Raw genomic sequence first — 26,915 nt, forward strand, 5'->3', positions numbered from 1 at the left:
TCCACCTCTGTTGCCGGCAACCCATTCCACGCACTCACCAATCTCCGCGTAAAAAACTTACCCCTGCACCTACTTCCAAGCACCTTAAAACTGTGCCCTCTCGTGTCAGCCAGTTCAGCCCTGGGGAAAAGCCTCTGACTATCCACACGATCAATGCATCTCATCATCTTATACACCTCTATCAGGTCACCTCTCATCCTCCGTCGCTCCAAGGAGAAAAGGCCGAGTTCACTCAACCTATTCTCATAGGGCACGCTCCCCAATCCAGGCAGCATCCTTGTAAATCTCCTCTGCACCCTGTGCTGATAGCACCTTTAACTCCAGATCAATAAGCCCCAGGTTCACATTCAGCTCCCCCAGGAGGGTCACCAGGACGCTGCCTGGATCAGAGAGCGTGCCTTACGAGGAGAGGCTGGGCGAGCTGGGGCTTTTCTCGATGCAGCGGAGGAGGATGAGAGGTGACTTGGTGGGGGAGTCCAAGGTGATAGGAGGCACAGATTGAGTTGCGACCCAGAGGCTTATCCCCAGGGTGGGAAATGGCTAATAGGAGGGGGGGGGCATAATTTTAAGGTGATTGGAGGAAAGTATGGGGGGGGGAATGTCAGAGGTAGGTTTTTTAGTGGTGGGTGTGTGGAAACACCATACCAGCAGGGTGGTGGTCGAGGCAGACACATTAGGGACATTGATGAGACTCTCACATGGATGATAGAAAAATGGAGGGCTACATGGGAGGGAAGGGTCTTGGAGTCGTTTAAAAGGTCAGCACAACATTGTGGGCTGAAGGGCCTGTACTTTATATGTTCAAAGTGAGAAAGGGTCCCTTGGAGGCGGTATGGGGTCCCTGGGGTGATGTGGGAGGGTCATTTTCCTGGAGGTGGGGGGAGAGTTACTCACTGGGATGAGGGTCTCTCCCCCACCCCCACAGTTCGCCCATCACAGAGCGGTGGTCCGCGAGGTGCACGTCCCATTCGGGCAGGCCTTGTCATAGTCCTGCTGGCCGGCGTCGGGGAGCCGCGCTCTGGGCTTGAGAGCAAGGGCGCCGTGGTCGGCGGCCTCCCGCTCGCCCTCCTCCCCCCACCCCTCACCCGCCTCTCCCTCCCTGTTCGCCCTCCCCTCGCGCCCGCGCCGCTGGCCCGCGCACTGGAGGCAGAGGAGCCTGCGGAAGGCCCGGCGGAAGTTGTCGGACACGAAGCCGTAGAGGACGGGGTTGGCGCCGCTGTTGGCGTAGCTCAGGATGACCACCAGCTGCGCCAGGGTGGGGTCGGGCGGCGACCAGAAGACGCTGGAGAGCTGGACGGCGTAGAAGGGCGTCCAGCAGACGGCGAACACGGCCACCACCAGCACCACCATCCGCGTGATCCTCCTCTCGGACTGCCGGCGGTGCAGCCAGCCGGCCCGGAGGCCCACCGCCCGCATCTTCACCACGATCAGCAGGTAGCAGAGGCTGATGGCCGTCACGGGCAGCAGGAAGCCCACCAGGAAGGTGTAGACCACGAAGACCTTGGACCAGGACCTCCTGGGCCAGAGGAGATTGCAGACCACCTCGCCGCCCTCCGTCTTCTGGGTGTCGGCGAAGACCGCGATGGGGGCGATCACCAGCAGCGAGAGCGCCCAGACCAGGAGGTTGACGGCCTTGGCCACCGGCAGCCGGCGGTAGGAGGCCGCCCGGATGGGGTGCACCACGGCCAGGTAGCGGTCCACGCTCAGCACGGTCAGGCAGAAGACGCTGGTGAACATGTTGATGCCGTCGATGCTGAGGACCAGGCGACAGGCCAGCGGGCCGAAGGGCCAGTGGCGCAGGGCGGCGGCCGTGGCCAGGAACGGCACGCTGCCCATGAAGAGCTCGTCGGCCACCGCCAGGTTCAGGATGTAGATGTTAGTGGCCGTCTTCATGCCGGCGTGCCTCAGCACCACGTAAATGACCATGGAGTTGCCCAGGACCCCCACGCAGCATACCAGCACGTAGACGGAGGACAGGAGGATGGCGTCGGGGGCCAGGGCCTCGCTGGCGGCCTCTGAGGCATTGGGGGCACTGGGCGTCGGGAGGGCTACCTCGGCTTCGAGGGGGAGCTCCATCCTGCGGGCCCCTTGGGTAGCCGGTGGAGGGCTCTATCACACCATCGTCTGCGGCGGAACTCCAAGGCGGTGGCTCGGAACGGGTGGGACCTCAGCGCAGGCCCCGGGAGCTCTGGGACAGACTGCAACTCGGGATGGACCCCTCCTGCCGGCGTTTCCCGGGATAAATCTCCAGGTCACCGTCTTCCCCTCGGCGTCACATCTAAACAGGAAGAGAGTACGGTTGAAGGAAGGGTGGGGCAAGGCCGCTCGGCCCGTCGAGGGCAGACCGGCTCTTCCAAAGGAAAGGCTCCCCCCCCCAAAAAAAATTGTCTCAAAACCCGGAGTTTTTTCCCCTCCTCCCCGCCTTCCCACTGGAGCAGGGCAACTCCCTGTGGGGAAATATCCCCTCTCTCAACCCCCAGTGCTCAGCTGTCTCCCCAATAAATTTTACTCCAACAACCTTTGGTGTCCAACATCTGCCCCCCCCACCCCCACCACACACACACACACACACACACACACCCTCCACGCCCAGTAATAGTTTCTCTTTGTTAACTTAATCACCCGCGGGGTAACGTTGCAGTTCTATAAAACCCTGGTTAGACCTCACTCGGAGTTTTGTGTTCGGTTCCGGTCCCCTCATTATAGGAAGGATGTGGAGGCTTTAGAGGGGGTGCTGAGGAGATCTGCCAGGATGCTGCCTGGATTAGAGAGCATGTCTGATGTCGTATTCTGGACATTTTCAAGGAGCGATGCCTCAAAAAGGCAACATCCATCATTAAGGACCCCCATCACCCAGGACATGCCCTCTTCTCATTGCTGCCATCAGGAAGGAGGTACAGGAGCCTGAAGACACACACTCAACGATTCAGGAACAGCTTCTTCCCCTCTGCCATCCGATTTCTGAATGGACATTGAACCCATGAACACTACCTCACTACTTTTTATTTTTTTAATTTTTGCACAACTTATTTAATTTAACAATTTAATATATATACTTACAGTGATTCACATTTTCTTTCTATTATATATTGCAATGTACGGCTGCCACAAAGACAACAGACTTCACAATGTATGCCGATGATATTAAGACCATAAGATATAGGAGCAGAATTAGGCCATTTGGCCCATCGAGTCTGTTCCGCAATTTCATCATGGCTGATCCAATTTTCCTCTCAGACTCAATCTCCTGCCTTCTCCCTGTATCCCTTCACGCCCCGACCAATCAAGAATCTATCAACCTCTGCCTTAAATATACATAAAGACGCGGCCTCCTCAGCTGCCTGTGGCAACGAATTCCCCAGATTCACCACCCTCTGGCTAAAGAAATTCCTCCTCATCTCCATTCTAAAAGGACGCCCCTCTATTCTGAGACTTAGACTCTCTCACCATCGGAAATATCCTCTCCACTTCCACTCTGTCAAGGCCCTTTCACCATCCTGTAGGTTTCAATTCTGGATTTGGTGGCCATTATACTGATACATTATGGTAACAGGCCCTACAGACCGCGCCTTCCAAGATGTCTGCCTGGACTAGTCTCATTTGCCTGCGTTTCGCTCTAAATTTGAAAGTCAAAACTGCCCAACGTATTATCGGCTCCAACCTATCGGCATCAAGGACATATGTACAGAAAGCTGCTGGGAAAGGGCCAGGAACATCATGAAGGATCCCACCCACCCTCATGGACTGTTTGTCCCACTCCCATCGGGGAGGAGGCTACGTAGCACCCACGCCAGGACCGCCAGACTCAAAAACAGTTCCTTTCCCCAAGCAGTGAGGCTGATCAACACCTCCACCCACCAACCCACCCCTCCGCACCCCCCAACCACCACCACTTTATCATTTCCTGTCAGAGTCACCCTGTGTACCGAAACTCCTGTTCCCAGAGTCATTTTATGGACAGACAATCAATCCATGTATATAGGCTGTCTTATGTATTTATATTTATTGTGTCCCTTTTTATTGAAATTGAGATGGAATACAGATTCGGGAAGTGTATTTGGTAGAAGAAATGAAAGGGTTAACTATTTTCTAAGTGGAGAGAAAACACAAAAAATTGAGGCTATTCCGTTCAAATGTCTATTCAGATATAGAAAGGGGCTTGGGAGTCCTTGTGTAGAATTCCCTAAATGTTAATTTGCAGGTTGCGTCTGCGGTGAGGAAGGCAAATGCCATGTTAGCATTCATTTCGAGAGGACTAGAATATAAAAGCAAGGATGTAATGCTGAGACTTTATAAAGCACTGGCAAGGCCTCACTTGGAGTATTGTGCGCAGTGTTTATCTTCGAAAGGTTGTGCTGACATTGGAGAGGGTTCAAAGGAGGCTCATGAAAATGATTCCAGGAACGAATGGCTTGTCATATGAGGAGTGTTTGATGGCTCTGGGCCCGCACTCACTCGAATTCAGAAGAATGAGGGGCGACCTCATTGAAACCTATTGAATGGTGAACAGGCCTTGATAGAGTGGGTGTGGCAAGGATGTTTCCTGTAGCGGGGGAGTCTAGGACCAGAGGACACAGATAGAGTGGATGTGGAGAGGATGTTTCCTATAGTGGGGGAGTCTAGGACCAGAGGGCACAGATAGAGTGGATGTGGAGAGGATGTTTCTTATAGTGGGGGAGTCTAGGACCAGAGGGCACAGATAGAGTGGATGTGGAGAGGATGTTTCCTATAGTGGGGAGTCTAGGACCAGAGGACACAGATAGAGTGGATGTGCAGAGGATGTTTCCTATAGTGGGGGAGTCTAGGACCAGAGGACACAGATAGAGTGGATGTGGAGAGGATGTTTCCTATAGTGGGGGAGTCTAGGACCAGAGGACACAGATAGAGTGGATGTGGAGAGGATGTTTCCTATAGTGAGGGAGTCTAGGACCAGAGGCCACAGATAGAGTGGATGTGCAGAGGATGTTTCCTATAGTGGGGGAGTCTAGGACCAGAGGACACAGATAGAGTGGATGTGGAGAGGATGTTTCCTATAGTGGGGGAGTCTAGGACCAGAGGACACAGATAGAGTGGATGTGGAGAGGATGTTTCCTATAGTTGGGGAGTCTAGGACCAGAGGACACAGATAGAGGAATGTGGAGAGGATGTTTCCTATAGTCGGGGCGTCTAGGACCAGAGGGCACAGCCTCAGAATAGAAGGACGTCCCTTTCAGAACAGAGGTGAAGAGGAATTTCTTTAGCCAGAGGGTGGAGAATCTGTGTAATTCTTTACACAGATGGCTGCAGAGGCCAAGTCTTTATAAATATATAAGGCAGAGGTTGATAGATTCGTAATTGGTCAGGGCATGAAGGGATACAGGGAGAAGGCAGGAGATTGGGGCTGAGAGGGAAATTGGATCAGCCATGATGAAATGGCGGAACAGACTCGATGGGCCAAATGGCCTAATTCTGCTCCTATATCTATGGTCCTCTGTATACAGTATGCAACCTGAAACTTTTACTCTTCACAGACATCCATGAAACAGGGGAAAAATGCAAAGAAACACCAGAACCCCAATTATTCTGTTCTGCTTTACACTTGAGTATTGGAAATGACGTTAAATGATCTTGGATCTTATCTTGAATCTATTCACGTTCCTTCTCAAATGCCCTTTAGATGAGTTTTCTCAGCTTGTTCAATTACACACACCACCGCCTGGGTGAAGAAGTTGCCTCTCAGGTCATAGAGTCATAAAGAAAGACAGCACGGCCCTTCAGCCCATCTAGGCCGTGCTGAACCATTTATACTGTCAACTCCCATCGACCTCCATTCAGACCATAGCCCTCCATACCCCTACCAACGATGACGCCTGAGTGAAGAAGTTTCCCCTCATGTTCCCCTTAAACTTTTGACCTTTCACCCTTAACCCATGCAGTCCCACCCCTTGCACTTTCCCAATCATTATCCCTCCTAATTTTGTGCCCCGTTTAGATCTCTCCCCTCTCACCGTAAACTATAATCCACCCCAGAGGTCAAGGGTGAAAGGTGAGCGGTTTAAGGGGAACATGAGGGGAAAGTTCTTCACTCAGAGGGTGGTGAGAGTGTGGAACGAGCTGCCGGCACCAGTGGTGCGTGCGAACTCGATTTCAAAGTTTAAGAGAAGTTTGGATAGTTGGGAGGGATATGGAGGGCGATAGTCCCGGTGCAGGTCGATGGGAGTAGGCAGTTTAAATGTTTTCAGCATGGACTAGATGGGCCGAAGGGCCTGTTTCTGTGCTTTTCTTCTCTATGACCGTGCCCTCTTGCTCTTGATTTCCCACCCGTAGGGGGAGAAGAAACTGTGCACATTCAACGTACCAGTCGGGTCAGAGGCGGGTCCGGTTTTGGTACGGTGAAATGCGTCGCCCGCGTCACGGGCCAAAGCAGACCGAAGATTCAGCCGGCCGGGCGCGCCCACGACTCGCTGACCCGAACCCGCGGGACTTTGGAATGCCGGAGGATGCCGGAGCCACCTGGAGGGAAACCCGCGCGGTCACGGGGAGAACGTAGAGACGATGGCGGTGATTAAACTCCCGTCGCTGGCGCTGTAAAGCCAGTGACGTTGTTTCTGCACAGGGAGCAGTGGATGAGTGACACGCCCTGCCAGGCACGGCGGTCGAGGCAGATACATCAGGGACATTTCAGAGACTCCTCTCAATAGGCACCTGAATGACAGAGAAATGGAGGGCTACGTGGGAGGGAAGGATTAGATTGATCTTGGATTGGTTAAAGGGTTGGCACAACATCGTGGGCCGAAGGGCCTGCACTGTTCTATGTTCTGTGTTCGGCCAGAGAGAGGCGGATACACAGGACACACTGGCGGAGGGACTGGTGTTTAACGGAGTCACTGACCGCATGTAACTGCTGGGACTGAGGTGGATGCATGCCCGCTGGCCAGTACAGAGATGGTGGGCTGAATGGCCTCTTTCTTACTGTGTTCTGTTGCCTGATTAGCCACAGCGTTCTGACTGAGGTTGTGAGTTCGAATCTCGCCTCTCCCACCTGGGGAAACTGAATAACATAGTTAAATGACTCGCTTAAATCCGGTGATGAACCGAAGCAATTAACCTTTGATGGCCACGTTGAAGAGAAGTTTGGATAAATCCATGGGTGGGAAGGGGATGGAGGGCTGTGGTCTCGGAGCCAGAAGGGACTAGGAGGGCATAACAATTGGCGACACTTGCAGGCTGCCCCCCCCCCCACACAGCGATTGATTGTGTTGGTTGTTAATGCAAACGACACATCGAAGCTTTTTTTTATAAGCATCCATTAGTCTCGTGAGACCATGGATTTGTGCCTTGGAAGGTTTCCAGGGCGCAGGCCTGGGCAGGGTTGTATGGAAGACCGGTAGTTGCCCATGCTGCAAGTCTCCCCTCTCCACGACACCGATGTTGTCCAAGGGAAGGGCATTAGGACCCATACAGCTTGGCACCGGTGTCGTCACAGAGCAATGTGTGATTAAGTGCCTTGCTCAAGGACACAACACGTTCCTTCCGCTGGGGCTCGAACTCACGACCTTCAGATCACTAGACGAACGCCTTAACCAACGAACGAACAAAGTACGTGTAATAAATAATTCTAATGCCATCTAACAGTTCAGCACAGACTAGCTGGGCCAAAGATCCTACCTCTATTGTGTAGTGCTCTGTAACTCTTTGCTGGTGATATGTGATGCTGGACCCACTGGTATAGTTGGCGATTAACCCTGATCTTCCCGCTGCCTCAGAAATGAGCCAACACCTTCAAGGAGCGATGCCTCAAAAAGGCGGCCTCCATCACCCGGGACGTGCCCTCCTCTCATTGCTACCATCAGGGAGGAGGTACAGGAGCCTGAAGACACACACTCAATGATTCAGGAACAGCTTCTTCCCCTCTGCCATCCGATTTCTGAACAGGCATCGAACCCACGAGCTCTACCTCGATGCCACACACACAGAATGTTGGAGGAGATCAGCAGGCCAGGCAGCATTCGGGTCTCGGCCCGAAACGTCGACTGTTTCCTCCTCTCCGTAGACGCTGCCCGGCCTGCTGAGTTCCTCCAGCATTCTGTGCACGTTGCTCTGGATTTCCAGCGTCTGCAGATTCTCTCCTGTTGGTGTTTTGACCACACCCTTGCTACTTTTTTCATTTCTATTTTAGTGCTACTTATTTAATTTGACTAATGTATGTACTTACTGTAATCCACATTTTTTTCTCTACTATTATGCACTGCATTGTGCTGCTACCGCCAAACGGCAGATTTCACAACATATGCTGGTGGTATTAAACCTAATTCTGATTCATCGTTACCCCCACCACAGACATTCTCCCTTCTCCCACCCTCCCATCAGGGAGAAGGTACACCAGCCCGAAAGTTCGTCCCACCAGGCCCAAGGACAACCTCTGCTATACATAAAACCATTAAGCAGATCCCTACTAGGAGAAATACCTCACCATCTACCTCGTTGTGATCTTGCAGCTTGTCGTCTGCCTGTACTGTACCTTCTCTGTAACACTTCATTCCTGTTCTACGACTTCCTTTGTTCCAATGCGATGTACTTACGCCCCTCTCCCCCACCCACCCACCTTCCGTCTCACCTGGTCTCACCCAGCACCTCCCAGTGTCTCACTTCATCCCCCCTCTCCCCCACCTACCCACCTTCCCCCTCACCTGGTCTCACCTATCACCTCCCAGTGTCTTACTTCATCCCCCGTCTCCCCCACCCACCCACCTTCCCCCTCACCTGGTCTCACCCATCACCTCCCAGTGTCTCACTTCATCCCCCCTCCCCCACCCACCTTCCCCCTCACCTAGTCTCACCTATCACCTCCCAGTGTCTCACTTCATCCCCCCTCTCCCCCACCCACCCACCTTCCCCCTCACCTGGTCTCACCCATCACCTCCCAGTGTCTCACTTCATCCCCCCTCTCCCCCACCCACCCACCTTCCCCCTCACCTGGTCTCACCTATCCCCTGCCAGCTTCTGTTCCTGTCCCTCCCCACCATCTAACTCTGACTTCTTCCCCCTTCCTTCCCAGTCCTGACGAAAGGTCTCGGCCCGAAACGTCGACTCTTTATCCCTCTCCGTGGATGCTAAGCTTCTCCGGCACTTTGTGTGTGTTGCTCAGGAATTCCAGCATCTGCAGAATCCTCTTGGGTTTACCAGAGAAGGGAGCAGAATTGAGCCATTCGGCCCATCGAGGCTGTTCCACCTTTCCAGCATGGCTGATTTATTCTCCCTCTCAAACCCCATTCTCCTGCCTTCTCCCCAGAACCTTTGTCACCCTGACTAATCGAGAATCTATCAGCCTCTGCTTTAAATATACACAATGACTTAGCCTCCACAGCCGTCTGTGGCAGAGTCACCACCTTCCGGCAAAAGAAATTCCTCCTCTTCTCCGTTCTAAAGGGACGTCCCTCTATCCTGAGGCTGTGTCCTCTAGCCCTAGGCTTCCCCGCTTTAGGAAACACTCTCTCTGTGTCCACTCTTTCTGAGCCTTTCAATATCCAACAGGTTTCAACGTCCCCTCGCCACCACCCCGACCATTCTTCCAGACTCCAGCGAATACAGGCCCAGAGCTGTCTAACACTCCTCATACGTTAACCCTTTCATTCCCAGAATCATTCTCCTGAACCTCCTCGGGACCCTCTCCAATGCCAGCACATCCCAAGGGGACCAAAACCGCTCACAGTTCTCCAATGAGACCAATACCTCACAAAGTCTCAGCATTAAATCTTTTGCTTTTATATGCTAGTCCTCTCAACTAGTGAAGCAGGTCCTTCCTTTTATAGTCCAGACGGCAAAGCTACTGTTGCTATGTCTTTTTGTGCCTGTTTCCCTCTCTCTGCGCATTAGGTCTTGGCCTTTTTAAAAAAAAATTGGATTCTTTCAGCCTTCTTGTTTCGTGGCTGCCTGTCAGCAGACGAATCTCAAGGTGTATAATTTACACGTACTTCCATAATAAATGAACTTTGAACTGTGTCAACTCATTCATCATCAGAGAGGAACGGCGTGAAATCAGGCCCTTCGCTCCGTCACACCCATCCTAACCCTGTTGCTCAGCTACACGGAACTACTTTGCCCAGTTATGGAATTAGCCGTCTGAATGACACTTGAACAAAAGATTTTCACCATAGCTCAGGACATGTGGCAGTAACAAACCAATCCTGACTAACTCCATGTAGGGCCATTTAGGGATGGGCAATAAATGCTGGCTTTCAATGAGGCAATAGGTTTCCCAGTAGGCAGTATGGTCTCGTTAGAAGCTTCATCAAAGTTGTCTGCCCTTTCTACATTGGTTGGCCACTTTACTGGGTCCACCCGTACGCCTCGTTAATGCAATGATCTAATCAGCCAATCACGTGGCAGCAACTCAATGCAGAAAAGCATGCCTACACGGTCAAGAGGTTCAGTTGTTGTGACACCTATTTACTTCAATAATAAATATTCATTTTCTTGAGGGTATCCACAGCAAATAGAAATAAACGCAATTGAATAGTTGAAAAATCGCACAGGACGGAGATGGACAAACAACAAATGTGCAAAAAAAAACAACAAAAATAACTTAGTAAATAAGCAATAAATATTGAAAGCATGAGATTCCTCGAAAGTGAGTCTATGGGAATCAAACAACAGGAATTCTGCAGATGCTGGAAATTCAAGCAACACACATCAAAGTTGCTGGTGAACGCAGCAGGCCAGGCAGCATCTATAGGAAGAGGCGCAGTCGACGTTTCAGGCCGAGACCCTTCGTCAGGACTAACTGAAGGAAGAGTGAGTAAGGGATTTGAAAGCTGGAGGGGGAGGGGGAGATGCAAAATGATAGGAGAAGACAGGAGGGGGAGGGATGGAGCCAAGAGCTGGACAGGTGATAGGCAAAAGGAGATACGAGAGGATCATGGGACAGGAGGTCCGGGAAGAAAGACGGGGGGGGGTGACCCAGAGGATGGGCAAGAGGTATATTCAGAGGGACAGAGGGAGAAAAAGGAGAGTGAGAGAAAGAATGTGTGCATAAAAATGAGTAACAGCTGGGGTACGAGGGGGAGGTGGGGCATTAGCGGAAGTTAGAGAAGTCAATGTTCATGCCATCAGGTTGGAGGCTACCCAGACGGAATATAAGGTGTTGTTCCTCCAACCTGAATGTGGCTTCATCTTTACAGTAGAGGAGGCCGTGGATAGACATGTCAGAATGGGAATGGGATGTGGAATTAAAATGTGTGGCCACTGGGAGATCCTGCTTTCTCTGGCGGACAGAGCGTAGATGTTCAGCAAAGCGGTCTCCCAGTCTGCGTCGGGTCTCACCAATGTATAAAAGGCCACATCGGGAGCACCGGATGCAGTATATCACCCCAGTCGACTCACAGGTGAAGTGATGCCTCACCTGGAAGGACTGTTTGGGGCCCTGAATGGTGGTAAGGGAGGAAGTGTAAGGGCATGTGTAGCACTTGTTCCGCTTACACGGATAAGTGCCAGGAGGGAGATCAGTGGGGAGGGATGGGGGGGACGAATGGACAAGGGAGTTGTGTAGGGAGCGATCCCTGCGGAATGCAGAGAGAGGGGGGGAGGGAAAGATGTGCTTAGTGGTGGGATCCCGTTGGAGGTGGCGGAAGTTACGGAGAATAATATGTTGGACCCGGAGGCTGGTGGGGTGGTAGGTGAGGACCAGGGGAACTCTATTCCTAGTGGGGTGGTGGGAGGATGGAGTGAGAGCAGATGTACGTGAAATGGGGGAGATGCGTTTAAGAGCAGAGTTGATAGTGGAGGAAGGGGAGCCCCTTTCTTTAAAAAATGAAGACATCTCCCTCGTCCTAGAATGAAAAGCCTCATCCTGAGAGCAGATGCGGCAGAGACGGAGGAATTGCGAGAAGGGGATGGCGTTTTTGCAAGAGACAGGGTGAGAAGAGGAATAGTCCAGATAGCTGTGAGAGTCAGTAGGCTTATAGTAGACATCAGTGGATAAGCTGTCTCCAGAGACAGAGACAGAAAGATCTAGAAAGGGGAGGGAGGTGTCGGAAATGGACCAGGTAAACTTGAGGGCAGGGTGAAAGTTGGAGGCAAAGTTAATAAAGTCAACGAGTTCTGCATGCGTGCAGGAAGCAGCGCCAATGCAGTCGTCGATGTAGCGAAGGAAAAGTGGGGGACAGATACCAGAATAGGCACGGAACATAGATTGTTCCACAAAGCCAACAAAAAGGCAGGCATAGCTAGGACCCATACGGGTGCCCATAGCTACACCTTTAGTTTGGAGGAAATGGGAGGAGCAAAAGGAGAAATTATTAAGAGTAAGGACTAATTCCGCTAGACGGAGCAGAGTGGTGGTAGAGGGGAACTGATTAGGTCTGGAATCCAAAAAGAAGCGTAGAGCTTTGAGACCTTCCTGATGGGGGATGGAAGTATATAAGGACTGGACATCCATGGTGAAAATAAAGCGGTGGGGGCCAGGGAACTTAAAATCATCGAAAAGTTTAAGTTTAAGTTTAAGGAATCAAGGCATCTTTGTCAACAGAATTCACGTTCACTGGATGCGTTTTGTTGCTCGTGCCATTCTCTGTAAACTCTGGAGACCGTTGTGCGTGGAAATCCCAGGAGATCAGCCGTTTCTAAGATACTCAGACCACCCCATCTGGCACCAACAATCGTTCCGCTGTCAAGGTCACCTGGATCCCATTTCTTCCCCCATTCGGATGTTTGGTCTGAATAACTGAACCTCTTGACCATGTCTGCATGCTTTAATGTATTGCGTTGCTGCCACGTGATTGGCTGATCGGAGCAGGTGTACCTAATAAAGTGGCCACCATATGCCGCCTTAAGATTCATTTTCTCTCGGGAATTTGCAGGGACTTGAAGAAATGCAATAATGTTTGTGAAACAATGTCCATACACCCTGTGTTCCGCCTTCAGCTTTGACTTTCCAAAGTGAATCACTTCACACTTTTCAGGATTGAACTCCATCTGCCTCTTGAAGAAATTAGCCCACAGATCCCGTCTAAATCTCTCCCCCTTACCCTCAATCTTTGCCCTCTGATATGGGGGGAAAGTTCCTGCTGCCTGCCCTTTCTACCCTCGTTGGCCACTTTATTAGGTACACCTGTACACCTGCTCGTTAATGCAAATATCTCATCAGCCAATCACGTGACAGCAACTTAATGCAGAAGAGCATGCAGATACGGTCAAGAGGTTCAGTTGTTGTTCAGACCAAACACCGGAATGGGGAAGGAACATGATCTGAGCGACTTTGGAAGTCACTTAGTCTAAGTGAAAAGGTAGTGGAGTCAGCCCAGTACATCACGGGTAAAGCCCTCCCAACCATTGAGCACATCTACATGAAACACTGCCATAGGAAAGCAGCATTCATCATCAGAGATCCCCACCACCCAGGCCATGCTCTCTTCTCGCTGCTGCCATCAGGGTCGAAGGTACAAGAGCCTCAGGACTCGCACCACCAGGTTCAGGAACAGTTACTACCCCTCAACCATCAGGCTCCTGGAACAAAAAGGGGTTAACTACACTCATCTATTGAGATGTCACCACAACCAATGATCTCACTTTAAGGACTCTTTATCTCACGTTCTTGCTATTTATTACTATTTATTTATATTTGCATTTGCACAGTTTGTTGTCTTCTGCACTCTGGCTGATCTTTCACTGATCCTGTTTACAGTTACTATTCTATAGATTTACTGAGTAGGAAAATGAATCTCAGGGTTGTATATGGTGACATTGATAATATATTTCACTGTTAATGTTTGACCGTGGAATGATTGTTGGTGCCAGACGGGGTGGTTGGAGCATCTCAGAAACGGCTGATCTCCTGGGATTTTCACACACAAGTCTTTAAATTTTACAGAGAATGGTGCAAGGAGCAAAAGTGAGCAGCGGTTCTGTGGGCGAAGACAGCTTGTTAACGAGAGAGGTCAGGGGAGAATGGCCAGACTGACAGGAAGGTGACAGTAACTCAAATAACCACCCGTTACAACAGTGCTGGGCAGAAGAGCATCTCTGAACGCACAACACGCCGAACCTTAACGTGGACGGGTCACACGAGGTACCAGATAAGGAGGCTACGAGGAGAATTCTCATTGCACGCTGAGATTTATCTTGCATGCATTCACAGTAGAAATAAATAAAGAGAATTTATGGAAAAAAAACACTACACACAAACCCTTTACGCCCCCTGCACATCCACCGTGTGCTCTGCCTACAAGCTGGCCCTTCCGAAGAGAATCACTTCACACTTTTCCGGATTTAGCTCACCTGAAGAAGATGCCCGTCAAGTCTCTCTCCTTCTCCTTAATCTTTGGAGGAAAGTTTCTGCTGCCTGCCCTCCATACTTTTTTCTATTCCTCCCGCCCCCTTCTGTCTTCCCCCAGATGCCGCCCCTCCCCACCTCGCATTTCACAACACCGGAAAACAGCCACGGGTTATTTCCCCCTCCAACCCGAGAAGGTGGGGGGAGAACTCCCTCCTCACAGACATGTCCGAATATTCTACTCTTTGCTAAAGGGGTTTGAACGACTTGCTGTTCGCATACCTCTGTCGTCTTCCGACCAGTCACAGGTGAACCCCGGCAGTCGTAAGAAAGACAAATGCCAGGTATTTAAAAAAAAGGGTGTCGCCTCCTCGCAGCCGTAGACGAGCCAGCGATTGGGGCGGGGGGGGGGGCAGGTAGAGAGATAGAGATAAATAGACAGAAAGATAGAGATAGAGAGGGGGTGAGGGAGAAAGAAGGGGAAGGGACAGAGAGAGAGGAATGGCGAGGAAGAAAGCTGGGGAGAGATGAAGAGAGAGAGATGGAGACGAGACGGTGCTGGCGCGGATCGCAGCGAGTTTCCCGCAACAGGCTGGTCACTGTGCCCCGGGTTGTCCTGCGCGGCACACGGCTCCGTCCCCGAGCTCGCTGCCCTCTCTGTCTGGAGCTCAGATCGCCCGGACAGATGCTCCTCTCCGTCCTCCTCCCCCGTCTCACACCAACCCCCAACCCTCCCCCACCCCCACCCTCCCCCCTCCCCCCCACCTCACCTCACCGCTCGGCAGCAGCGACCAATCAGGAGGAAGGAGAGGACGGATCACTCAACATCAGCACCGGCGGGAGGTGTGGCAGGGGGGACGAACCCGGGGGAGGGCGTATGGACAGGGGGAAAGAGAGAGAGAATAGAGAGGGTGGAGGAGAGAGAGATGGGGGAAAGAGAGAGAGAATAGAGAGGGTGGGGGACAGAGAGATGGGGGAGGATGAGAGAGAATAGAGAGGGTGGGGGAGAGAGAGATGGGGAGGAGAGAGAGAATAGAGAGGGTGGGGGAGAGAGAGGTGGGGAGGAGGGAGAGAATAGAGAGGGTGGGGGAGAGAGAGATGGGGAGGAGGGAGAGAATAGAGAGGGTGGGGGAGAGAGAGGTGGGGAGGAGGGAGAGAATAGAGAGGGTGGGGGAGAGAGAGGTGGGGAGGAGGGAGAGAATAGAGAGGGTGGGGGAGAGAGAGATGGGGGAGGAGGGAGAGAATAGAGAGGGTGGGGGAGAGAGAGATGGGGAGGAGAGAGAGAATAGAGAGGGTGGGGGAGAGAGAGGTGGGGAGGAGGGAGAGAATAGAGAGGGTGGGGGAGAGAGAGATGGGGGAGGAGGGAGAGAATAGAGAGGGTGGGGGAGAGAGAGGTGGGGAGGAGGGAGAGAATAGAGAGGGTGGGGGAGAGAGAGGTGGGGAGGAGGGAGAGAATAGAGAGGGTGGGGGAGAGAGAGATGGGGGAGGAGGGAGAGAATAGAGAGGGTGGGGGAGAGAGAGATGGGGAGGAGAGAGAGAATAGAGAGGGTGGGGGAGAGAGAGATGGGGAGGAGAGAGAGAATAGAGAGGGTGGGGGAGAGAGAGGTGGGGGAGGAGAGAGAGAATAGAGAGGGTGGGGGAGAGAGAGATGGGGGAGGAGGGAGAGAATAGAGAGGGTGGGGGAGAGAGAGGTGGGGAGGAGGGAGAGAATAGAGAGGGTGGGGGAGAGAGAGGTGGGGAGGAGGGAGAGAATAGAGAGGGTGGGGGAGAGAGAGATGGGGGAGGAGGGAGAGAATAGAGAGGGTGGGGGAGAGAGAGATGGGGAGGAGGGAGAGAATAGAGAGGGTGGGGGAGAGAGAGGTGGGGGAGGAGAGAGAGAATAGAGAGGGTGGGGGAGAGAGAGATGGGGAGGAGAGAGAGATGGGGAGGAGAGAGAGGTGGGGAGGAGAGAGAGAGTGGGAGTGGGAGGTGTGGCAGGGGGGATGAAACTGGAGAGGGGGGCATGGATAAGGGAAAGAGAGAGAGAGAATAGAGGGGATGGGGCAGAGAGAGAGTGGGAGGTGTGGCGGGGTGGTGTGTTGAACCCGGAAGGGGACATGGATAGGGGCGAGAGAGAGGATAGAGAGGGTGGGAGGAGGGAGAGAGAGAGAGATAGGGAGGTGTGGCGGGGGACGAACTTAGAGAGAGGGCATGGATGGGGGAAGGACAGAGAGAGAGAATAGAGGGTGAGAGGGGGAGAGAGAGATTGTGGGAGGTGTGGCAGGGGAGAGAAAAGAGATGGGGAGGAGAGAGAGAGGGTGAGAGGGGAGAGAAGAGACAGAGGAAAGAAAGGGTGGGAGGGAGAGAGAGGGTGGGAGGGAGAGAAAAAGAGAGGGGTATAGAGAGTGGGAGGGTCAGAGATATGGGGATAGAGAGAGATAGACAGAGAGGGTTGGAGGGGGAGAGAGAGGGGAGATGGGGGAAATAGAGAGAGTGAGAGAGAGAATAGAGGGGAGCAGAGAGAGAGGAGAAAGAAAGAGAAAAAGGGAGAATAGAGAGTGTTGGGGGGGAGAGAGAGGGAGACAGATGAGGAGGAGAGAAGAGAGGGTTAGGGTAGAGAGAGTGGGTGGATGGGACAACTGTATGGAGAGATGGGGGAGAGAGAGATCAGGAGGGGGAGGTAGAAGAGAGATATCGAGGGGAAGGTGTAGAGAGAGAGATGGGAAGAGAGAGAAAGAGGGGGAAGGGGTGGAGAGGGAGTAGGGTGGGGAAAGAGAGAGTGAGAGGGAGAGAGGGTGACAGAGATGGGAGACAAAGAGGGAGAGAGTGGAAGAGAAAGGGGAGAGAAGGAGGGAGAAGGGGAGAAGGGAGGCAGAGGGAGAACACTCCCCCGCCCCCCCCCCACACACACACACACACACAAACAAACCCTGGTTACTCTGGGCCAGAATCACCTTCCTGTTCATGGGATCTTACTATGCGTAGGCTCTATCTACCCCGCCCCACCCATCCCACCTTTGAGCCCTGCGGCGTTGGCCCCGTCAGGCTGCAGTTTTGGGGCCCGGTTTGCTGAGGGTGGGCTCCTGCCATTCCACAAGAGCGGGCTGCGGAGGTGGTGATGGGTGGGGGGGTGGGTGAGGGTGGACTTAGGGACCCTGTGATGGCACCCCAGGGTGGAGGGGTGAAGAGGACGGCAGAGAGAGAGAAAGACAGAGAGAGAGAGAGGGGGGAGAGTTTGGTGCAGGAGAGAAACACTGAGGCCATGTACCGTGTGGCTTGTTACCACAGCAACCCAGCCAGTCGCTCGCCTGAGAACAATTCTAGCGTCTGGCTTTGTGACATTTGGGCTTGCAAAGGGAGATAAAATGGAAACTAATAAAAAGAGACGCCTGACAAAGATCGGGCTGCTCGTCACTCCGGGGAACGATCACCTAAAATGCCACCCTCTGCAGAGAGTGGCTCAGGAAGATAAAGAAATGAGAACGTTGCCCGGAATCGGGGGCCTGAGTTCCACAAAGAGGTCGAACAGGGTTAGGGTTAGGACTTTGTTCCCTGGGGTGTCGGGCACTGAGGGGGAGATTTGATAGGGGTGTTGGGGTATTGTGTGCAGTTTCGGTCACCTACATGCAGGAAGGCTGTAAGATTGAAAAAGTGCAGCGAAAATTTACAAGGATGTTGCCGGGACTTGAGGACCTGAGTTATAAGGAAAGACTGAATAGGTTAGAACTTTACTCCCTACGGGGTAGGGGACTGAGGAGAGATCTTACAGAGGTGCTGAAGACACCTTTAAAGGGCCCCCAACCTGTTCTGTGTTCTGGACCAATACCTGACTGCATCATGGCCTGGTATGGGAACGCCAAAACCTTTGAATGGAAAATCCCACAAAAGGTAGTGGATTTGGCCCAGTACATCACGGGTAAAGCACTCCCAACTATTGAGCACATCTACGTGAAACACTGTCGTAGGAAAGCAGCATCCATCATCAGAGATCCCCACCACCCAGGCAGTGCTCTCTTCTCTCAATGCTGCCATCGGGTAGAAGGTACAGGAGCCTCAGGACTCACACCACCAGGTTCAGGAACAGTTACTACCCCTCAACCATCCAGGCACATGAACGAGAGGGGATAACTACACTCATTTAAGGACTCTTTTACGAGGGGTGATTGATAAGCTCATGGCCGAAGATAGAAGCGGTCAATTTTAGAAAACCTAGCACATTTATTTTTCCTACATTTACACACTTAGTCCAGCGGTCGTGGAGCGTACGGATCTTGGACCTCCAGAAGGTGTCCACAGCAGGGATGATTGATAAGTTCGTGGCCTAAGGTAGAAGGAGATGAGTTATACAGCTCTCGTTACATGCACGTGCAGTTCAACTCTTTCAGTGAAAATGCAGAAGGTTTGAAGTTTCTCCTCATCTCCTTCTACCTTAGGCCACGAACTTATCAATCACCCCTGCTGTGGACCACTTGCTGGAGGTCCAAGATGCCAACTTCTACAAAGAAGGGATCCGCGTGCTCCACGACCGCTGGACTAAGTGTGCAAATGTAGGAAAAATAAATGCGCTAGGTTTTCTAAAATTGACTCCTTCTACCTGAGGCCACGAACTTACCAATCACCCCTTGTACCTTGTTATTTCATGCTCATTATTTATTGCTATTTATTTATTATCTGCATTGGCCCAGTCTGTTCGCAGTTTACTGTTCCTGATGTTTGTAGTTTACAGACCCCGTTTACAGTTACCATTCTATAGATTTGCTGAGTATGCAGGAAAATGAATCCCAGGGTTGGATGTGGTGACGTGTATGTACTCTGATAATAAATTTTACTTTGAGCTTTGAACCATTAAGCAGGTTGGAAACCCATCAGAGGTGTTAAGTATTGAATGCTTCACCTCACCTAGCTGCCCTGGAGCGAAATCAAACATATTGAAAAACTGCAGCGAAAGTTTACAAGGACGTCACTGGGACTCGGGGACCCGAGTTACAGGGAAAGGTTGAATAGGTCAGGACTCTGCTCCCTGGAGAACGAAGGGAGATTTGGGAGAGGTGCACAAAATATTGAGGGGTTTATAGAGAGGGTAAAAGCAAGCGGGGTTTTTCCACTGAGCTCGGGTGAGACGAGAACTAGAGGTTAAGGGTGAAAGGTGAAATATTTAAGGGGGAACCTGAGGATGAACTTCCTAACTCGAGCCACCAGCAGATGTGGGTTTGACTTCAATCTTTAAGAGAAGTTTGGCTCGGTGCATGGACAGGAGGGGTTTGGAGGGCTGAGGTTCAGGTGTAGGTTGATGGGACGAGGCGGAATGACATGGACTAGATGGGCAGAAGGGCCTGTTTCTGTGCGGCAGGGCTGATTTCCTTAAGGGGAAATCTTGCCTGTTGGAATTCTTGGAAGAATTCAAGACAGACAAAGGAGTCAGTGGATGTTGTTTACTTGGATTCTCAGGAGACCCTTGACAAGGTGCCACATATAAGGCTGCTAAACAAGAGCCCTTGAGTTTACAGGAGAGATACTAGCATGGAGAGAGCATTGGCTGATTGGCAGGAGGCAGTGAGTGGGAGCAAAGGGAGCCTTTTCTGATTGGCTGCCGGTGTCTCGTGGTATTCCGCAGGGGTCAGTATTGGGACAGCCTCTTTTCATGTTATATGTCAATGATTTGATTGACGGAATCGATGGCTTTGTGGCCAAGTTTGCAGATAGGTGGAGGGGCAGGTAGTGTTGATGAAGCAGGGAGTCTGCAGAAGGACCTGGACGGATTAGGAGACTGGGCAGATGGAATCTAGTGTAGGGAAGTGTATGGCCACGCAGTTTGGTTGAAGGAATAAAGGAGTACACTATTTTCTAAATGAGGAGAAAATTCAAACAATCTGCGGTGCAAAGGGACTTCGGGGTCCTTGTGCAGGATTCCCTAAAGGTTAACCTGCAGGTTGAGTCAGTGGTGAGGAAGGCAAATGCAATGCTGTCATTTATTTCAGGAGGACTATAATATAAAAGCAAGGATGTAATGCTGAGACTTTATAAGGCACTGCTGAGGCCTCACTGTGAGCAGTTTTAGATTAGATTGTTAGATTATGAGGACTCTTTTATTGTCATTTAGAAATGCATGCATTAACAAATGATACAATGTTCCTCTGGTATGATATCACAGAAACACAAGACAGACCAAGACTGAAAAACTGACAAAAACCACATAATTATAACATATAGTTACAACAGTGCAAAGCAATACTGTAATTTGACAAAGAACAGACCATGGGCATGGTAAAAAGAAAAAGTCTCAAAGTCTCTCGAAAGTCCCATCATCTCACGCAGACGGTAGAAGGAAGAAAAACTCTCCCTGCCATGAGCTTCCAGCGCCGCAAACTTCCCGATGCAGCACCCTGGAAGCACCCGACCACGGCCGACTCTTGAGTCCGTCCGAAAACTTCGAGCCTCCGACACCGAGCTCCGAGCACCATCTCTGCCGAGCATTTCGACCCCGGCCCTGGCAACAGGCAATAGGCAAAGCCGAGGATTTGAGGCCTTCCCCTCCAGAGATTCTCGATCGCACAGTAGCAGCGGCAGCGAAGCAGGAATTTCAGAAGTTTCTCCAGATGTTCCTCTGTGCTTCTCACGTCCGTCTCCATCAAATCAGGATTGTGCACGGCCCCCTAGTTAACAGATACGATATCATTTCAGAGCGGCCGTGTGCGCTGCGTCACACCACCATCTTCTCCTGCTTCTCTTCTTGTTGATAAAGAGGCAGGCAGCAGGCGGGAACAGAGGGCTCCCTGTCCATTGATCACTGCGCTAGTTGATACTGTGGTTATCTACATTTACTTATTGGTCGATCGATTGAGATGCAACGTGGAATAAGCCCTTCTGCCCCTTCGAGCTAGTCTTTCAGGTTGTCCCTAAGTGTACCCCAACCTCTCATCCCAGGGGTGAGGTTACTGGAGCCTCCACTGGCTTTTCCACAGCTCTGGGTTTTTTACGGGAAGGGGGTGGGGGTGGGGGTGGGCCCAACCCTTCTTTTGCCGCAGGGCTTCCGACTGTCCCTAGCGGAGTTGTGAGGTAAGGCTGCAGCTCTGAGAAGCCCTGGCCAGGCCACAAACATGAGAAAACCTGCGGGTGCTGGGAAATCTGAAGCAATGGGCACTCGGATCGCTGGAGTGACTCGGCAGGCCAGGCAGCGTCCATGGGAAAAAGGGAACAGCTAACAGTGAGGGCTGAGACCCTCCATCAGGACTGGTGGGGTTGGTGGGACAGGCAGTTACAATAGGGGCATTTAAAGATTCTAAGATCATTGATGAAAGGAACTCGGAGTACTGTGGGAGGGAATGGGACGGTGTGGAGGGAGCTTCACTCTGTCTGACCCCGGAAGTGTGTGATGGGACGGTGTAGAGGGAGCTTCACCCTGTGTCTGACCCCGGGAGTGTGTGATGGGACAGTGGGGAGGGAGCTTCACTCTGTGTCTGACCCCGGGAGTGTGTGATGGGACAGTGTAGAGGGAGCTTCACTCTGTGTCTGACCCCGGGAGTGTGTGATGGGACGGTGTGGAGGGAGCTTCACTCTGTGTCTGACCCTGGGAGTGTGTGATGGGACAGTGTAGAGGGAGCTTCACTCTGTGTCTGACCCCGGGAGTGTGTGATGGGACAGTGTGGAGGGAGCTTCACTCTGTGTCTGACCCCGGGAGTGTGTGATGGGACGGTGGTGAGGGAGCTTCACTCTGTGTCTGACCCCGGGAGTGTGTGATGGGACGGTGTAGGGGAAGCTTCACTCTCTGTCTGACTCCAGGAGTGTGTGATGGGACAGTATGGAGGGAGCTTCACTCAGTGGCTAGGATTTGGACTGGGAAGTTTTATGAAGGAACAATAACAGAGGTCGGGGCTGGATACAGGAGCTGATGGAGGAGTTGAGTGACCTGTTGTTCATTCCTTTCCTCAGCCCAGTGGATGCCTCTCGGATGTAACGGGAATGGACAGATCCCAGCCGGACCTCCAGATCTCCAGCCGTGCACAGGAGGTGCCTGTGGTCTGCCTGGTGGGGGAGACGTCTGGCAGCTCTGGGGAGCCGATAACATCGCCGCAGGGAAGCCCACCACAGACCTTTGCCCTGCCAGCAAGCTTCCTGCCACCGAGAGCAACACGGCTCGAAAACAGCATGTCTATTATCGACAGGACCTAAAGGGCAACGCAGAATTAAACTGGGCAGCTCGGATACGACTGGTCTCTCCCTATCTTTCTCTATCTCTCTCTCTCTTTCTCCCTCTCTGTTTCTCTCAATATCTCTCACTTCCTCTTTCTCTCTCTCTTTATCTTCTCTCCTCTATGGCTCTCTCTATATACATTTCTCATTATCTCTCTCTGGTGCTGTCTCGCTCCCTCCCTCAATCTGAAACTCCCTCCATCTCTCTGTCCGTATCTCCGTCTCTCTCCCGCTCTATCTCAATCTCTATTTCTCTGTCTTATTTTCTCTCTATCTCATTCTCTCTCTACCTGTTTTTTTTCTATATCTCTCTCCCTCTCTCCTCTCCTCTCACTGTCTTTCTCTCTCTATTTCTTTCTCTCTGTATATCTCCCCTCTCTCCCTCTTTATATTTTCTCTCCCTCTCTCTCGATATACTTTTCCCTCTCTATCTCTCTCTCCATCTCTCTATATTTCTCTCGCTACTGCAATCTCTCTCTCTATATACTCTCTCTACCTGTCTATTTTTTTCTCCCTATCTCTATCTCAATCTCTCTCTCTCACATGTATGTATATCTAACATTTATTCTCTTTATCATTGTTGAAAGTTCACTGTTGTCAACTTGGATCCGGGGGGTTTGAGGGGTGCCACTGGAAGGAGAGGTGGATGTGGGCTACTTGCAGGAATCTCTGTAATCCACACCGTGTCTCCAAGCCCCCCGACTTTGCTGTCAGGCTAAACCTGCCCCTGTGACTTGGGGCCGAATCTTCCGCGCAGATTCAGAATTCACTGGTCGGATCTCAGCCTCGCTGGCCGGGGCCAGGATTTATCGCCCGGCCCCTAGCTGTCCCTTCAGAAGGGAGGTGGAGCTGCCATCCTCCTGGTGAAGGGGCCCCCTCTGCGCTGTTAAAGAGGGGGTTCGGGGGTTTAGACCCGGTGACAGGGCAGGAGAGCGAAAGATTCAGATTTAGATTTTGTTATCATGTGTACATCAAATGCAGTTCATAACCAAGATCACACATATATATATATATCTTGCTATCTATATCCCTCTCCCCCTTTCCCCGCCTCCCCTCCCATCTCTGCCTCTCATCTGTCTTTCTCTATTTCTCTCTCTATATATATCTCCCCTCTATCTCCCTTTTTCTTTCACTCTCTCCATCTGTCCTTTGACTCTCTCTCTCTCTCACTATCTTTCTATCTGTCTTTCTCTTTCTCTCTCTCACTATTTCACTACCTCTCTCCCCCCCCTCTTTTGCTATCTCTATTTGTCTTTCTCTATTTCTCGCTATCTCTTTTTTCTCTCTCACACTATCGCTTCCTCTCTTTCTTTTGCTATCTCTCACTCTATCTGTATTTCTCTCTATCTCCCTCTTTCGCTATCTCTCAATTTATATTTCTATCTCTCTCTCCTTGTCTTCTGCTATCTCTCACTCTATCTGCTTTTCTCTCTCTCTATCTTTCTCACCATCTTTTTTCTCTCACTCACCATCGCACTGTCTCTCCCACTTCCTCTCGCTTTTCCATTCCCTCTCTTTATCTTCTTTCTCTCTCTCTCTCCATCTGGCGTTGACCAACACAAGCCGAGGGCGTGTGGAGTCAGCCACAAATGTCGCCGCACATTCTGGGGCCAACAGAAACTACCCACAAATGCCCGGCAGAACCACACGACCGAGCAACAAAAGGACACCAGGGAAACGAGCCGCTCTCACGGAAAGTTCTCTGACTCCGGTTACGGGCCCGGGGACGCCAGGCCTCGGCCATCGCCCTACGACCGCCAGACCTCGAGCCCGCGAGGGTCGCCACACTTTCTGGCGCCAACATAGCATGCCCTCAACAAGACAAGAGACGACAATAAGACAACAGCAAAGCAAGCCAGCCTTCCCACCCTTCTAACCCCTCACAGGCCTCCAACCCCAGGGCAGGCCGCCTCCGGGCTCCCAGGCCCCGACCCCGGACCCTCAAACGCTACAGCTCCAACTTCGGACTTCACTCCACTGATTGCCTCGACTTCCAGAAGACGTCTCTTGTGTCTCCTTCGGGCCTCTTTCCAAGCTGGGGTGACGGGGGGGGGGAGCCTGTGGGTAGTGGTGCCCCCTGCCCTTGCCCTCCATGGGGAGGAGAGGTGGTGGGCTTGAGAAGGGGTGCCAGAGCAGAGGCCCGAGTGACCGTGGTGAGTTTCATACAAGCCTCTGTGTAGCGGCGGGGGAGTGGGAGGGGTGGGTGGGTAGTGTTTAGCAGGGTGCTCTGTCCTCGAGAATTACTGCAACCACACTCGCTCAGGCCTCCAGATCAACAGTAGTGAGTTTCCCATTCTGATCCTCCTCTCACCCCTCACCCGCCCATCAGCTCCCTCCAACGGAGGGATGGGGAGGGGGCAGAGAGTGGGAGAGTGGCATTAGTGTGACACGGGGCTGTGGGGAGAGAGTGGGACAGTGGGATTAGTGTGGGGACTGACACAGGACTATGGGGGGAGTGGGACAGTGGGATTAGTTTGGGGACTGAAACAGGGCTGTGGGGGGAGTGGGACAGTGGGATTAGTGTGGGAACTGACACAGGGCTGTGGGGGGAGTGGGACAGTGGGATTAGTGTGGGAACTGACACAGGGCTGTGGGGGGAGTGGGACAGTGGGATTAGTGTGGGAACTGACACAGGGCTGTGGGGGGAGTGGGACAGTGGGATTAGTTTGGGGACTGAAACAGGGCTGTGGGGAGAGAGTGGGACAGTGGGATTAGTGTGGGGACTGACACAGGGCTGTGGGGGGAGTGGGACAGTGGGATTAGTGTGGGGACTGACACAGGGCTGTGGGGACAGAGTGGGACAGTGGGATTAGTGTGGGACAGACACAGGGCTGTGGGGAGAGAGTGGGACAGTGGGATTAGTGTGGGGATTGACACAGGGCTGTGGGGACAGAGTTGGAGAGTGGGATTAGTGTGGGGACTGACACAGGGCTCTAGGGATAGAGTGGGACAGGGGGATTAGTGTGGGGACTGACACAGGGCTGTGGGGACAGAGTGGGACAATGGGATTAGTGTGGGGACTGACACAGGGCTGTGGGGACAGAGTGGGACAGTGGGATTAGTGTGGGGACTGACGCAGGGCTGTGGGGAGTGGGTGGGACAGTGGGATTAGTGTGTGGATTGACACAAGACTGTGGGGAGAGAGTGGGACACTGGGATTAGTTTGGGGACTGACACAGGACTGTGAGGAGAGAGTGAGACAGTGGGATTAGTGTGGGGACTGACACAGGACTGTGGGGAGAGAGTGGGGCAGTGGGATTAGTGTGGGACTGACACAGGACTGTGGGGAGAGAGTGGGACAGTGGGATTAGTTTGGGAACTGACACAGGACTGTGGGGAGAGAGTGGGACAGTGGGATTAGTGTGGGGACTGACACGGGGCTGTGGGGACAGAGTGGGACAGTGGGATTAGTTTGGGGACTGACACAGGGCTGAGGGGAGAGAGTGGGACTGTGGGATTAGTGTGGGGACTGACACGGGGCTGTGGGGAGAGAGTGGGACAGTGGGATTAGTTTGGGGACTGGCACAGGACTGTGGGGAGAGAGTGGGACAGTGGGATTAGTTTGGGGTCTGACACAGGGCTGTGGGGCGAGTGGGACAGTGGGATTAGTGTGGGGACTGGCACAGGACTGTGGGGACAGAGTGGGACAGTGGGATTAGTGTGGGGACTGACACAGGGCTGTGGGGACAGAGTTGGACAGTGGGATTAGTGTGGGGACTGACACAAGACTGTGGGGAGAGAGTGGGACACTGGGATTAGTGTGGGGACTGACACGGGGCTGTGGGGAGAGGATGGAGAACAGATAATGGAACAGAAATCTCGCATCAATCACACAGAGTCCCTCCTCACTCCCTCCCACAATGTTCCCTCCCACGCCATTCCCTCCTCACCCCTCCCAGTGCATTCCCTCCTCACTGCCTCACACACACGCACACAATTCCCTCATTTCCTGCCACGCCATTCCCTCCTCACCCACTCACAGTGTTCCCTCCTCAACCCCTCCCGCAGTGTTCCCTCCTCACCCCCTCACACAGTGTTCCCTCCTCAACCCCTCCCGCAGTGTTCCCTCCTCACCCCTCACACAGTGTTCCCTCCTCCCTCCCTCCCTCCCACAGTGTTCCCTCCTCAGCCCCTCCCTCGCCACTGAATCTGGGGATGGTTATGAATTGGGGGGGGGTTTCACCTGGGGGATATTTCGCTGTGGAGTTTAAAGCCTCCCTTTGTGGGTTTCCCTGAGGAACCGGCAGATCATCTGAAGCTCTCTGCAACCGAGGAAACGGGCTATTTCTGTGAGGTGACTCACTTCAGCTGGAAGAATGTTCCAGCCCATGATCTCCAGCGCCACTCGCAAGTTTTCTGTAATCCTCGGAGCCCCTCAGGAACACTGAAGTGTCTGCCTTCAATTTCCAAGCTTAATCGAAACGCAGTTTCAATCTGATGATTCATGCGGACGGCTGACCGGCGTTATCGCTCGCTAACCAGTTGCCAGGGGAGTGAG

The 26,915-nt window shown here is 52.4% G+C and overlaps 1 protein-coding gene across 1 annotated transcript; it reads right to left on the minus strand.

The window, feature by feature from the left end:
• Positions 1-933: 933 nt before the first annotated feature.
• LOC134339570 (somatostatin receptor type 4-like) lies at positions 934-26,915 on the minus strand. Its single transcript, XM_063036195.1, has 2 exons — positions 26,601-26,915; positions 934-2,278 (listed from the first exon to the last, which is right to left on the minus strand). Exon 2 carries the CDS (start codon positions 2,074-2,076, stop codon positions 934-936), a length of 1,143 nt encoding a protein of 380 aa, XP_062892265.1. The 5' UTR covers positions 2,077-2,278; positions 26,601-26,915.

Source organism: Mobula hypostoma, chromosome 30 (genome assembly GCF_963921235.1).
Source record: "Mobula hypostoma chromosome 30, sMobHyp1.1, whole genome shotgun sequence".
Lineage (NCBI taxonomy): Eukaryota > Metazoa > Chordata > Chondrichthyes > Myliobatiformes > Myliobatidae > Mobula > Mobula hypostoma.